Source organism: Mytilus edulis, chromosome 1, assembly GCF_963676685.1.
Source record: "Mytilus edulis chromosome 1, xbMytEdul2.2, whole genome shotgun sequence".
NCBI classification, from domain to species: domain Eukaryota; kingdom Metazoa; phylum Mollusca; class Bivalvia; order Mytilida; family Mytilidae; genus Mytilus; species Mytilus edulis.
The window spans coordinates 11,877,248-11,894,020 of NC_092344.1; the positions used below are offsets into that span (position 1 = coordinate 11,877,248).

The 16,773-nt window shown below is 31.9% G+C and overlaps 1 protein-coding gene across 2 annotated transcripts in view; it reads right to left on the minus strand.

Annotated features, from left to right (window-relative positions):
* Window positions 1–16,773, minus strand: part of LOC139524144 (ficolin-1-like) — a 45,591-nt gene that overhangs the window by 22,555 nt on the left and 6,263 nt on the right. Inside the window, exon 5 of one of the 2 annotated variants that reach the window (XM_071318751.1) lies at window positions 14,730–15,010. The exons of the other annotated variant lie outside the window; for it this stretch is intronic. Coding sequence (XP_071174852.1) covers window positions 14,763–15,010 — 248 coding nt within the window. The 3' untranslated portion in view covers window positions 14,730–14,762. Of the gene's footprint in view, window positions 1–14,729; window positions 15,011–16,773 lie in introns of those variants that run through there. 2 annotated transcript variants of the gene reach the window in all.

Sequence of the window (16,773 nt, forward strand, 5' to 3'; positions counted from 1 at the left end):
TGACATTTGTTATCCATTCGTTTGATGTGTTTGAGCTGATTTTGACATTTAGTTAGGGACTTTCAGTTTTGAATTGTCTTCGGAGTTCAGTATTTTTGTGATTTTACTTTATACTTGGATTTCATAATTCTTGGTCACAATGTATTCATGCCTCTCTTCCTCATTGTAACGTGTCAAAAACCAATTTTCATAGTAGATTAAGCACACAATTTCTTTTGTGTTAGTAGTTTAAGTTTAATGTTAAATAATTTATTTCAAACCAGAAGCAGTACAACTTATCGGTATATCATAAATATATACCACGTCCACTCTGTGTAGTATTTCTATTTGTATCCATCTGATGAGTTAAGCCTTTTACAACTGATTTTTATAGTTCGTTCTTATGTTGTTATGTTACAGTACTGTCCCAGGTTAGGGGAGGGTTGTGATCCCGCTATCATGTTTAACCCCGCCACATTCTGTATGTATGTGCCTGTCCGAAGTCAGGAGCCTGTAATTCAGTGGATGCCGTTTGTTGAAGTGTTACATTTTTGTTTTTCGTTCATTTTTTTACATATATTAGGCAGTTAGTTTTCTAGTTTGAATTGTTTTACATTTGTCATTTCGGGGCCTTTTATAGCTGACTATGCGGTATGGGCTTTGCTCATTGTTGAAGGCCGTATGATAACCTATAGTTGTTAATTTTTATGTCATTTGGGCTCTTGTTTAGAGTTGTCTAAATGGCAATTATACCACATCTTCTTTTTTTATATGTATATCATAACAGAACATTTTAAATACAATCGGTGGCAAGACTACATATTATAATTTATTCATAGGATTGTGATGAAAATTTTATATCTGTGGCGTATTACAAATATTTTCCTACATTAGACAATTCCGATACATTCTTTGTTGACAATAACTGAACTAATTTAAACCAGATGCATTTGTATAATAATACCTTTTAATATACAATTTTCTTATATTGCCATATTTTGGACATTTTAAAATAAAATGAAACTCATCTTCGATATCGCCCTGGTTACATAGAATATTTAATCTTTCATTTCTTGCTTTTTTTGGTGAATCTACCATATTCAAAATTAAATTTGTGTGAACACAGTCTATACTTAGTTAAAAATCTGATACGTTGTGGACTTAATGTTTTTGTCAAATAAAACTGCAATTGAAAATTATACACAAGATGTTTATAAATAGTACATTTTGATGATGAATAAAAAAACATATTTCTTTCCTGAAGAAAATGGTCAATAAGCTTTTGTTTGAATAAAGTTAAAAATACTTCTTCGCATACAATATTCTGTGCATACCAAACATGCCCAAAAACAAAACTAAGTAAAATACATTTAACATTATTAAACCAAGATGACTTATTTCCTGATTCACACTCATCATACATATCATTATATATAGCACTTAGAATACAATTTCTCGTCCGTAATAGACGCATCCAATATTTTAATATTCTTACTTTACGAGATATCTTTAATAGAAATCTCCCCAACTCAGAATACACCACTGCAGTAGAAAAAGTACATATACTGCACTGTTTGTTATTAAAAAAGAGGGGCGATAGATACCAGAGGGACAGTTAAACTCGTAGATCGAAAATAAACTGACAACGCCATGGATAAAAAAGAAAAAGACAAACAGACAAACTATAGTACACAAGACACAACATAGAAAACAAAAGACTAAGCAACACGCATCCCACCAAAAACGGGGGGTTATTTCAGGTGCAATTTTGTAATTTAAAGGTATTAAAATTGATAACTTTACCACACAATATTCCTTTTAAAGCGGTAAACGTATTTTGCACAAGTATAAATAAGAAATGGTTTAGTTAGCTACGACTTCAGGTTAACCCAATATTTTCCTTGGAAAATGCCTTTACCAAAAAGTAAAATCACAAAAATACTGAACTCCGAGGGAAATTCAAAACGAAAAGACCTTAATCAATTGGCAAAATCAAAAGACAAAACACATCAAACGAATGGATAACAACTGTCATATTTCTGACTTAGTACAGGCATTTATGTAGAAAATGGTTATTGTACCTGGTTTTATAGCTAGCTAAACCTCTCACATGTATGACAGTCAAATTCCATTAAATTGACAACGATGCATAAACAAAACAAACAGACCGGTAAAAATGTCAAAAATAGGGGAACAGCAATCAACATTGTGTTATAATCTTTATCACTAAATAAACAAACAAATGTGTAACAAAGAGGCACAAAATGGCATACAGACCAAGCATATTAGCAAAAACTAAAGACAAAAATACACAGATTTACTATAGTACACAATGACGGGATGTGTAAGTACAGAGCCACGTCATATATGTATTTAATAAACATAAAAAGGCATATTGACAAAGCAAATAGCAAAAATGAACGACAAGCATACAAGTAAGTTTTACAAAAGCACAATAACGGTATGTATAAGTCCAAAGCCACGCTATATGTATCAAAGTAACACAAAAAGGCATATATACATGGCACATTAGCAAAAATGAAAGACAAGAATACGAGAATATCATAAACAATAACATAATGACAGGATGTACAAGTACAACAAGTATCTTAACCGCAATAAAAACAAAACAATATCCAACTAAGAAGCACAAAAAGGTACACATCACATTTAATAACCCTATTCATTGCCCTCTTATTTTTGAATATTAGTTATGTATGTCAAATCCACCCATAAAAGATTGAAAGAATTTAAGTACTGGGACCGAACGGCCAGATTAACATTTACCAAGCCAGGAATATTTTCAATTATTTCTGTTGGTTGACATAGTCGAGCGTTCTTTTTGCAAATTTATGAACTTCCTCCATAATAGATATACCTTGGTGTTCCGTAATTTTGTTAATATAAATGAAATTTAAAAACAAAGTGTATTTATTTCTTAATTAGAATCTGAAAAGAAGATTTGAGTTATACTAATTATTTCCAATTATTTTGAATGGATATAGCTTTTATAAACATTTTAATTTGTTTGGTTTTGAAAAACTGGAAAAGATAAAAAAAAAAAAAAACTGTAGACTAGATGCCAAATACGGCACATTTCTCTTTAGTGTGTTATAAACTTATCATGTTAAGACTGTTACGTTCAGAACACAACAAAGCAAGCTGTTGCCATATTTGTTTTCACAAGTTTTATTCTGGTTGAGAGTAAGGCTTTATTTTTAAACCACGCATTTGTGTAAGGTCGCAATAGTAGCAAATAACAAAAAAGTTGTCAAATATAAATACTAGTCGTGTTTAAGATAAAAAATAATTGTAATACAAATATGCACATTTTATTGAAATCTATATCAAACGAATAACAGATGTTCCGAACTGCAGCATTTTATTTTATGGATCTGTAAAGTATATATTCCGGTAGCCATTCGATCAGGCTGTAACAGAAGAAAAAAGAAAAAAAAACATATACTTAACAGACCCATTAAAAAGTAAAAACACAAAAATACTGAACTCCGAGGAAAATTCAAAAAGGAAAATCAAAAATCAAAAGGCAAAATCAAAAGTCCAAACACATCAAACGAATGGATAACAACTGTCATATTCCTGACTTGGAACAGGCATTTTCTAATGTAGAAAATGGTGGATTGAACCTGGTTTTATAGCTAGCTAAACCTCTCACTTGTATGACAGTCGCATCAAATTCCATTACATTGTCAACGATGCATGAACAAAACAAACATACTCAAAGAGTAAAAATGTCAAAAATAGGGGTACAACAGTCAATATTGTGTTATCATCTAAATATCACTACATAAACAACAAATGTAACAAAGTAGCACAAAAAGGCATACATCAAATTTAACATTCTCATTTTGCTTTTCTTAAACGGCTGAATTTATCTATGTAAAGTCTACCCATAAATGAAAGAAGGTTTTCATTACTGGTGTAAAATTGCGCGTTTGAAATTCGCACAGGTAGACATAAAAATAATTTTGTCGTATGACGGCATACATAAATGCAGACTCACGTAAAGTAGATATAACAAAAAACAGACTTACAGTAAAAATAATAAATAAAATAATGGTGTGGTTCAAAGTATGACGGGACACATAATAAGTACAGTTTCACGTCAAATACGGCTGAATTTATCTATGTAAAGTCTACCCATAAATGATAGAAGGTTTTCATTACTGGTGTAAAATTGCGCGTTTGAAATTCGCACAGGTAGACATAAAAATAATTTTGTCGTATGACGGCATACATAAATGCAGACTCACGTAAAGTAGATATAACAAAAACCAGATTTAACAGTAAAAGTAATAATAATAAATAAAATAATGGTGTGATTCAAAGTATGACGGGATACATAAGTACAGTTTCACGTCAAATGTATATCATAAAAAACAGACTAAACAGAAAAAGTAGTCTTATTGAATAAAATAGTTTAGTCATTCATAGTATGTCAAGATCCTTAAGTAAAAGTAATATCAATAAATGAAATAATTTTGCCGTTCAAAGTATGTGGTTTTACGTAACCACAGAGTCACTTCAAATGCATATCTAAAAAAGACATATAAAAGAATACTATAATACGTAATTAAGATGATAACAAACGTCAGTACGCAAAATCTATACTTCAAGACCATCTTGTATTATTTGTGAAGTTGATACGGAATATTTATCAACAAGTTCTGGGTATCTTCCGATGAACTTTTTTTAGAAAAAAAACGAGACGTTCTTTGACATACCCCTGGTTCATCAATTTTCTGCTCAGACACTGGTGACGTTTTACAAACTCTGAATAGGAGCTGCAAGCTCTTGAATACCTAATAAGTTGGGAAATGTATATTCCATATGCAGGTGAAGTTGGTATATTACTACTAAGGTGGGGGAAATTGATAATTTCAAAATTAAAATCGTCTCGTTTGTCATAGATTCTGGTACTGAGATGACTGTGTATGTCAAACTCGAGGTATAAGTCTAAAAATGAGGCAGAGGAAGCCGTGTCTGTGGTCTCTTTAATTTCTAGTTCTGGTGGGTATATTAATGGAATCCAATCAGAAAAGTTCGGATTGTTAATGGAAAGAACATCATCAATATATCTGAAAGTGAAATTAAATAACCTGGCTTCTTTGATCTTCTTGTTTTTGACAAGTGTCTGAAGGAACTCCGATTCATATGAAAATAAAAAGAGGTCGGCAAGGAGAGGCGCACAGTTCGTTCCCATAGGAATGCCGACAATTTGTTGAAAAAGTCTACCTCCAAATTCAACAAATATGTTGTCAATAAGAAACTCCAGCATACTGATCACTTGTTCCTCTGTGTAGTATGTTTTACCCTTTTGTTCCTTATTAACAAAATATGCCTTATGGTATCCCAAAGTGATAAATTTATAGCGTATGCTACCATTTTTATGATGAAAAGCATTGTGAATTATTTCTTTTAGACGGGTTTTCAATTTCACATGGGGAATGGTTGTATACAAGGTTGAAAAATCAAAAGTTTTAATAGAACTAATTTCAGAAAAAGACCGAGATTTAAAATTATCCAGAAGTTCTTTAGAGTTTTTCAGAATCCACATATGGTTAATACCACTACGTGAGTAAACAGTTTCACAGTATATCTGAAGACCCTCTTTAACTGCGGACAGAATTTCAGTCAATCTAATGGACAATTCTTTAGTAGAACAAGCAGATGAGCCGGCAATGTACCGTTGTTTGTACGGAATTTTGTGAAGTTTAGGTATCCAATACAAACAAGGTAAGTCCTCCGATTTGTTGTTCAATGCAATGTTCATAGAAGCCATGAAGGACTTATGATTCGCCAAAATCTCATCCTTGTCAAATGATATGTTTTTGTATGTGGGATTACCTGAGTGTTCATTTATTCCTAATTCTTTTATAAGACACTCGTAGTAATACGATTTACATACAAAGACAATATTATTTGAAGCTTTGTCCGCAGGAACAACAACATACTTATCTTGAAGAGATGATAGACATTTCACAGCCTCTTTGTCACTGAAAATGGACTTAGGTCGATCATTCACACAGTTTTTCAACTTATGAATGCGACGTTTTATCAGAGACCTGATTGTTTTGACCCATTCTGACAAAGTGTCCAGTTGCACTTCTTCTCGCTTAGCCCATGCTCTGGCGTAGTTCTCAATGGAATCCATAATTATTTTGAAGTTATGGTTCCAATTGATGTGTTGGGGTTCTCTAAACTTAGGACCACGAGAAATCACCTTTCGGAGATTTTCATGTTGAATTATGTTTAGATCCCCAGTAATAACATGGCCAGAGGGGCTGTAATTGTAAGGCGAGTTGGAACAGTCACATGTCAGAGGTTTATTTAGGTATTGTTCTAAATCAAGGTCCTGTAATGCTTGTTTATAGTTAAATATTTTGGGTGCAATGGTTTTGGTGTAACTGTAGGATACAATAGGAACAGACTGATTTTGAAAATAAATAGGAATTTTAGATGTTACCTCCTTGTGATGTAGAACGTTGCTGATGTTGATTGCATCAATTCCTCTATTGTTAAAGTGAACAGGAAGGAATTTCCTCTTTTCCTCATGTAAAGGTTCCGATCTTACTGGTTTAAAGAGACGGAAAAGAGCTACATCACAAATTATACTGACAAGTCTGTATATTGGAGAAAATGTATTAGTACCTCCTTTGTCAAGTGCATAATCTCTCAAACATTTTAGAAAATTAACCGGCAGTGAAAAAAGAATAGTTCTAATGTAATGTAACCCTAACGGATGATGCAGATGAGAAAGAAGGTCATCAAAGCTTCCAGAGGCCGATCTCGATTTGGAAGACTTTTTTACATTAGGCCGATGGTAACGTTTTTGTCCATGACTACGTTGGTTTCGTAAGGTAGTATTAAACAAACTCATTACATTAACATCACTGCAGGCTGGACATGACAAATTTCCTACTCCTTTGACATTATACTGGTTGAGTTTTACGTTAAGTAAAACTCAACCAGTCAGAAATGAATCTAAACATAACCCATATGTAGATTAGAAAATAAAATCTGTTTTTGTGTACTTCCTAGATGCTCTCAACATTATCGTACCAGAAAAGTGCAATTTCAAAACCTTCACTCTATCTAAAATTTGATAGAAAAAAATGGGAAAAAACATCTTATTTTCCATTCGTTTGAGCTTTTGATATTGCCATTTGATTAGGGACTTTCCATTTTGAATTTTCCTCGGAGTTCAGTATTTTTGTGATTTTACTTTTTAATACTCAAAAGTTAATAAACAAAATAATCTGCCAACTTGTAAAAAGTAAAATAACAGAAATTCCAAGGTCCAAGGAATATGAAAAAGGCAAAATCAAAAGCTCAAATACACCAAACAATTGAAAAAAAACCTGTCACATTCCGTACTTGGTACATGCATTTCCATATGTAAAAAAAAACGGCTGTCAGTGCCTGGCACAACAAACACAGTTTTCCTAATAAAAATCTAATTTCTTTCAACTGCCAAGTCATAACAAGACAATTTTGCTATTTTATGCATTTTAGAAGGATACATCATATATTGTGAGGTTTACGATACTTTTATGATATAATTTGAAATTGATCGTTTTACCGATATACTGTTATTTCAGATTTTAACTATAAGTGGACATTTGAGGTTCAATCATTACTAGTATACAGTAATATTTTAAACTTTGCACTTGTAGATGTAAATACACTATACAACTGGTTAAGGAATATACCATTCTAATTTACTATTACTTAATTAATTGGACTTCCAAGTGCTCCGATACGGTAGAGTTATTTGTAAAGGAAGAAGAAAATGGCAGGCGTCCCTCTCTATACTAATTTAGGACGTTTTTACAAATCATTTCTGTTTGTTTTGCTCACACTTTGTTGTCAATATAATTGCATTCTATGTGACTGTCATATATTCTCATACAAGTGAGAGGTTTAGCTAGCTATAAAACCAAGTTAAATCCACAGACATTTCCTACATAAGGAAATACCAGTACCAATTCAGGAATATGACACCTGCTTTCCATTCGTTAGATGTGTATGAGCTTTGATTCTGCAAATTTACAAAGAACTTTCCGTTTTGAATATCTCTGGTGTTCGGTATTTTTGTTATATTTTACTTTTTTCTCAATATCAGACTGTCCCATATATAACAGAAAACAAACGAAGTTCGTTGATAGAAAACCATTTCGTGCTCGTCGAAAAATAAAATGTTTCTCTAAAACACAATGCTTAGACAATAAGCCCAAACTATTCAAAGACCGTTAGTGCAACATGAAGAAAAAGACTTGTCTACCATACGAGATCACATGTGATAACTCCTATTTTTTGTTAGGTTTTGCCTTTCTCAGGTTTCAGTTTCTAATAGTATGTAGTGGTAAATATACCGTTAATTATTTTTTGGTGTTTTTGTGTTTTTGTCGGTTCATGTTTTGGAAAAGGAAACATCATTATGATTCTACAGATTTTGTGTTAGAAATACGCTCTATGATTGGGGCCCTTGTTAAATAAACATAATAGCAGGAAACGTATCAATTCAGATATATAAAAGTCACAGATGGATTGGGTTATAGGTCACATTACTATTTAGAAATGGAAAAACTGAAATACTCATAATTGTCATTCATCCTGAATTAAGTTTTCCAAAAAGTAAAATCACAATAATATGGAACTACGAGGAAAATTCAAAACAGAAAGTATCTAATCAAATGTCAAAATCAAAAACTCAAACACATCAAACGAATGGATAGCAACTGTCATATTCCTGACTTGGTACAGGAATTTTCTTTGTAGAAAATTGTGGATTGAACCTGGTTCTGTAGGTAGCTGAACTTCTCGTTTGTTTAAAAGTCGCATGACATTCCATTATATTGACAACGATGTGTGAACAAAACAAACAGACATAAAAGGTAAACATGTCAAAAATAGGGGTACAGCAGTCAACACTGTGTCACAATCTTAATCACTATTAGAACAAACAAATATGTAACAAAGAAGCACAACAATGCATATAGACAAAGCACATTAGCAAAAATGAAAGACAAGAATACAAAAATTACCATAGCTCAATAATGTATAAGTAGAGTCACGTGATATGTTTGAAAAAAACCCCACAAAAAAGGCATATATACAAAGCATATAAGCAAAAATGAAAGACAATAATAGATCAATTATCATAGAACAATAACACAATGACGGGATGTATAAGTACAGAGCCACGTCATATGTATAAAAGAAACACAAAAAAGCATATATACAAAACACATCAGCAAAAATGAAAGTCAAGAATACAAAAATTATCATAGCACAAAGACGGGATGTATAAAGTCAGAGTCACGTCAAATTGATATCATCTAAAACAGACTAAACAGCGAAATTAAAATTTATAAAGATAAATAAAAGAATAATAATATCAGATTATTACATGGCATTTTTCATATCACATGTATTATCAGCCCTAGGTTCAATATCAGCCCAAGAGCCGCACGGCTCGAGGGCTGATATTGACCGAGGGCTGATAATAAATGCGATATGAAAAATGACATGTTATGATCTTTTTATCATATGCTTCAACAGTAGAGAAAAATAACAGATTCATATATTGATCCTTTTACGTGGTTCCCGAAGTTTAAAGAGTTAAAAAGTTCACGGCCGTCGGGCCCAAACTTAGATACTTTCAATATGAAATCTTTCTATCATATGCCTCAGAGAGAGAGAGAGAGAAAATATTTTAATATCGACGAATCGACAAAAAAATAATTCAACAATATACCTAGTGATCATTGTTTGGAAAAGTCAACTTTTTAAAGAAACTTTCTAAATTATGTTTCAGAAAAACTTAAAAAATGCATTTATTAAATAATTTGTTTGGTTTTTTTTTTTTTTTTAAATTTTATTACTTTAAACAATATACTTTCCAGTATTCAAATAATTGTTTTGTACACTACTTTGTAATGTTTTTCACTGAAAACGTAGCATCGAGGTGTACTTTCCGGAATTGGCCGAGTATTACCGGAATGCCATGTGATAACGTTACGGAAAGGCATGTGATAACAATCGAAGCATGTGATAAACTTTTCATATCAGCCCGCTAAGCAGCAATTCGAAAAATATGGAATTTACGTCAATTTAATGCTATTATCATATGGTAAAATTTATATGTTATTAAGTCTAAGTATATGATAAAACACGTTATCAAGATGATAAACAACGTCAGTACCCAGAATCTCTACTTCAAGACCATAAATATCGTGTATTATTTGTGAAATTGATACGGAATATTTATCAACAAGGTCTTGGTACCATCCGATGAACTTTGTTTTAGAAAAAGGACGAAACGTTCTTTGATATGCCCTTGCTTAATCAACTTTCCGCTCAGACACTGGTGACGTTTTACAAAGTCTGAATAGGTGCTGCAAGCGTTTGATTACCGGAAAAGTGGGGAAATGTTTATCCCATATAGAAGTGAACTTGGTATATTGCTACTTAGGAGGGGGAAATTAATAATTTTAAAATTAAAATCGTCTCGTTTGTCATAGATTCTGATACAGTGACGACCGTATATGTCAAATTGGATGAATAAGTCTTAAAATGAGGCGTCATTTTATAGAATGAAGCAGACGTTTTTAAATTCCAATTCACTAGAATATATCAGATATTGCCATACAAATACGCACATCACAGCTACATTTCTAAACATTAATAATATTAAGAATGAAATTGGGAATGTGTCAAAGAGACAAAAACCAGACCAAAAGAGCAGAAAAATGCCTAAGGCCACCAATGGGTCTTCAACACAGCGAGAAAATCCCGCAACCAGAGGCGGGCTTCAGCTGGCTCATAAACAAATATGTGTAAAAAATTTAATAACAAAAATACTGAACTCCGAGAAAATTCAAAAAGGAAAGTTCCTAATCAAATGGCAAAATTAAAAGCTCAAACACATTAAACAAATGGATAACAACTGTCATGTACTAGTTCGTTGCAAATGGACGTCACACTAAGTTTTTGGAATATATACATTGTAAATTGATTAAATGTTATGCTAAAAACGTTTTCCTCCATGCATTGGTGAGGGTTGAACTAACTAAAAACAACACTGTTTTTTTTTTTTTAGTATTATAGAGATACATTCTGGGAACAGCATTCAGCCAGCTATTCAGCCAGCATCAGTATCGATACAGTGCTAGAAAATGAAAATAACTATTTATAAATTTGGTGCGTCCGCAGTGCGCTATAGATTTACCTTTATAAGGAACGCTTACCCTTAAATATTTCAAGGTCAAGGATGTATACTTACTTAAATGCACGAAGAAATATATGACCAAAAGGGACCTGGGACAATTTAAAAAAAACACCCTTACACGGAGTATAGACTTTAAAAACACCCTTACGTGGAGTATAGACTTTCAAAACACTCTTACATGGAGTATAGACTTTAAAAACACCCTTACATGGAGTATAGACTTTAAAAACACCCTCACATGGAGTATAGACTTTAAAAACACCCTCACATGGCGTATAGACTTTAAAAACACACTCACATGGCGTATAGACTTTAAAAACACCCTCACATGGAGTATAGACTTTAAAAACACCCTCACATGGAGTATAGACTTTAAAAACACCCTCACATGGAGTATAGACTTTAAAAACACCCTCACATGGAGTATAGACTTTAAAAACACCCTCACATGGAGTATAGACTTTAAAAACACCCTTACATGGAGTATAGACTTTAGAAACACCCTTACATGGAGTATAGACTTTAAAAACACCCTCGCATGGAGCATAGACTTTAAAAACACCCTCACATGGAGTATAGACTTTAAAAACACCATTAAATGGAATATAGACTTTAAAAACACCCTCACATGGAGTATAGACTTTCAAAACACCCTTACATGGAGTATTAACTTTAAAGAAATCCTATTTTAAAGACCAACAAGATATATATTTAAACTCTGACAACAGATTTTTTTATGTACATGCGATCATATCATCCTAAAATGGTGTTGTGTTTACATTAGAACTACATTATGTATTAGAGGTTATTATAGTAAATAGAAGGTTGATTAACAAAACAGGAATTTTAATCCAAAAAATATACATATCTGGGACTAGTGTTAAATTAATATTTGAATTATATAGATATGGCAAAAGCTGTTGCTAAGTCTGCCAGTAGGGCATTAGGTTTGTTAATTGCCAAAAGTAAAGCTAATGGTGGTTTTGAGTTTTCAATTTTTACAAAACTTTTTGATACACTGGTTATGTCAGTTATTGAATATGGTGCCTCAATATGGGGAGCTAGGGAATTTACATGTATTAATGCAATTAAAAATAGAGCCATGAGATTTTTTTATGGGTGTTGGAAAATATACCCCAAATTTATCATTATATGGAGATACGGGCTGGATGCCATGTATAATTAAACAATGGTCATGTATTTTTAGAAATTGGTCAAGATTTTTGAAAATGAATGATACCAAACTTAATAAAAAAGTGTTTTTATGGGCAAATAGAATATGTAACAGTAAAATTAAAAACTGGAATTTTAGAGTTCATAGTAAAATTAGAGAACTTAATATTGAAAATTTTTGTAATATAAACTGTACTTTTAGTAAAAATGATATTAAGAATATTGAAAGTAATGTTTTTGATATGTACAAGAGAAAATGGTGTAATGATTTAAACACAAATGATCGCAGTAAAAATGGAAAACAACACGTTTTATAATTTATTGCGTCCGAAGCGCTTTTCTGGATTTACCTTCATCAGGAACGCTCAAAGCCAAACATTTGAAATCCGAAGATGTATAAGTACCGAAAATCGTTGAAGAGCTTTATGTCAAAAAAACCTAAAATAAATAGCCAAATTCATCTAAAGCCAACTTTGCCTGAGGGAGTTGAAACCTTAGTTTCATAATAATTTCAAAATTTATAAACAGACAATTTTAGTAAAGTTTGTTAAATCATGTCAGTACCGAAGCACTGACTACTGAGCTGATGATACCCTCGGGGACTGATAGTCCACCAGCAGAGGTATCGACCCAGTGATGTAAAAATGGAAAACAACAATGTAAACTGCTTACATATAGATTATTTAAACAAGAATATTATACAGAACATTATTTCAGTGTTCATAGGCCAGGAAAATATAAAAGTGCCTTTGCTGAATTTCGATGTGGTGTGGCGCCGATTAGAATTGAAACAGGCAGATATGAAGGGGTTTTAAGTGAAAATAGATTTTGTTTTAATGATTCGTGTATGCAACAGAAACTCATTGAAGATGAGAAACATGTTTTACTCAAATGCCCTTTATATTCACAGGCAAGACAAGAGGTTTTTACTAGAGCAGTTTCTTTTAATATTGATTTTTTAGACTTAAATGATGATGAAAAATTTATATTTTTATTTACAAATGAAAATTTGTGCTTTTATTCTGCCAAAATCTGCCATGATATTTTAATTTAAAGGAAGAATGTTTTATATAGATAAAAAATGTTTTGTATTTTTATCGAGCTGTCCTTTTTTTATATGTAAAAGTCTCTCATAACTCTTTTGAGAGTGGCTCTCGAATGTTTTTAAGATTGTTTTGTACTTTTAATTAAAACATGTTGTATATATTGTATTCATGTTTGCATTGTACATGTAGAGAGGTGAGACTATAATAAAATATTTGATTTGATTTGATTTGATTCCAAAGTGTGTAAGTCAGCTGTCCAGATAACGACTTTCAGTCAGTTTGTCAGTTAATCGGCCGAGTTTAAACACCAAGGACCATTAATTAAAAATGTAATTAATCGTTACAAATCTCAACATAAACATTTGTTGTTTTATTCTTCCATGTTCAACTCTTTGGAACCCCAGGATTACTTTCATGTGTATCGCGAATGCCAACATATCACGATGAAATGAACTAAGAGTGTTTATAGATTACGACTAAAGTAGTTTCGGCAGCATAGTTTTGTTATGTGTTAACTAAAGAAAATAAATTCTAAGGAACCGATGACATATTCAATTATTAAGATATAGATATACACATAGACTAAATATGTTTACCTGTTTGGAGGGAGTACAAATGTATGAACATCATGCGGATCGAACGAAGTTTTGAACTTTTTCCTGTAGGGAATCTCACATTGATGAACCAACATTATTTTGGAATTTTTTAAAAGTCAAAACATCAAGATACATAGTCTAATAAGTTTTGTGTCGTTTAGTTGATACATCATTACAATTGTCATAAACCCGCGAAACTCTTTTATTTTTTACGAGTTGATGAGAGATTTATGATTTATTCAAAATATTTCCCGTTTTTCAGGATATATTAAAACTCTAGCATTGTTTTCTGAGTGTATGATCACATGGGTAACAGCAGACTTATTTTAACTCCACACGTGATTCCAATTTCGAGATGTTCATAATTCTTTATAAGGACCTGTTAAAAATGAAAAGCTATATGTGGCATATTTTGAAGGCCGATACGTGAGTTTTTCTGTTGGCAATTAAAAAGTAAAATCACAAAAATACTGAACTTAGAGGAAGATCAATTGGGAAAGTCCATAATCACATGGCAAAATCAAATAACAAAACGCATCAAAAACGAATGGACAAAAACTGTCATATTCCTGACTTGGTACAGGCATTTTCAAATGTAGAAAATGGTGGATTAAACCTGGTTCTATAGCGCTAACCCTCTCACTTTAATGACAGTCTCATCAATTTCAACAATACAATGGATAGCATTTTATATTTAATAAAAGTATTTTAACATTAGTATTTTCTAATCATCATCATGGTAGTTTTCATTGAGGAATGATACCCACGAAATGTAAACCAATTTATCCCAGTGGCAAATTCATCATGATGGCCATGAAAATAAACTCCATTTAAATTTGATCTGTGGCAGGCTTCATACCACCATGCACCTTTAAACTTTACGGCGCAATTCGATCCATAGTCGTCATTATCTCGATCAAAAGTAGTGAACTTGTGCCCATTCTGTCTTGTGAAAGAATCACCTAAAATTGAATGTAGTTGTACATTGTTACTGGTCATCTAATTAATTCTAACATATCAATGTTGTGTTTTGTTCGGTTGCAGGTTGCGTTTTATAAAGGCTTAAAAAAGTTTAATATAAAACAAAAAATAAATGATATAACCATGACAAGTCACCATTGCAAAACTAATTAATTTAATTTCTAACTCAAATTAAAGACAAGCAGATTAAGGTAGCTGAGGTGTCTCCTTCCACCTTGAATTTCAAAAGAACAAATAACAATCGGTTTATATCTTTAATGCAATAAGCAATTTTCGAGAGTAGTATATGATTCCTGTGTAAATAGATGTAAGAAGATGTGGGATGAGTTCCAATGAGAGAACTCTCCATCCAAGTAACAATTTGTAAAAGTAAACCATAACAGGCCAAAGTTCATCATTCAACATGGAGCCTTGGCTCACACAGAACACAAAACTATAAAGGGCCCCAAAAATAACTAGTGCAAAAACATTTAAACAGGAAAAACAACGGTCTAATCTTAATAAAAAAACGAGAAACGAGAAACACTTATGAACCACATCAACAAAAAACAACCAATGAACATCAGGTTCCTGACTTAGGACAGGTACAAACAAATGCAGCGGATTTAAACGTTCTAATAGGCACCAACCTTCATCCAACCGAAAACAAGAGTGTAACATCACAACATAAAATGCCATTATAAAATATCAATTGAAATTTATAATCTATACAAAATCTAACAATTTTGCACAACCGGCATCGTAAACAATAGCTTGGTGACCCATAATTTTATTATATTTTTAAAAAAGCTTGATATAAAAAAAACATTTTGACAAATTATTAAAAAAACTTATAGGTTTTATGTTAGAAACTTTCCCCAATCCTCCCTAATGGACATGGTGTGCTGTAACGTTAACACAAATTTTTCAAAAGCTCAAAGTATTTGACACTAATTATCTTTCGGAATTTTGTGTCGTACAGTTGTTTTCTCGTAAATGGATATATGAAACCTTTGTACATTTATCAATAGCATTAAAATATATATAGTCTACTGTAAGATTATTGCTAACATCAATCAATCAACCATTTAATTAATCAATCAATCAATCAATCAATCGAAAATTTCAAACAGTCTTTTCTTTGTACAGAAACAATTATTTGTTAATCAACAACGAATTGCACGTCTGGTCCAGCAATACAGTGAAGAGTCCCTATTTGTAAATACCAGATATCCAAGGTGGTTTTCTGGTAAGCATCATCATATAAAATTAGCCTTAGTTTTAATTACAGTTAAATCATAACATTATCAACAATAAAATAAACAAATATATGTCAATGAGACGTATTTAGTCACCAATTTACTATATTATCATCTACTAACTAGTTTTGCGTATTATTTCAAGAAATGTTTTATGGTTCTTCCGTAATATGAAATCTTTTTCAGGCAATCTGTGAAAACACGTTGTATGTTAACACAATGTACGTGTTTTCCATAATTATAAACACGTCGTAGTCTAATTGGTGGAAACATTACTATGCTATATCATACATACATACACGTATACGGTAGAGTGCCCGACCTGTTCAATGTGGAGATTTTACAATATAAATAGTAAAAAAAAAAGGGGGTTTTCATGCACATGAAAAGTTTATATATAGAATTCTTTTAAAATATTTCACTTGTTGTAATGACATATTTCTTTTATAGTTATCTATATTGTGCTCATTGCTGAATATCGTGCATTGCCGATACATTCTCAGTCT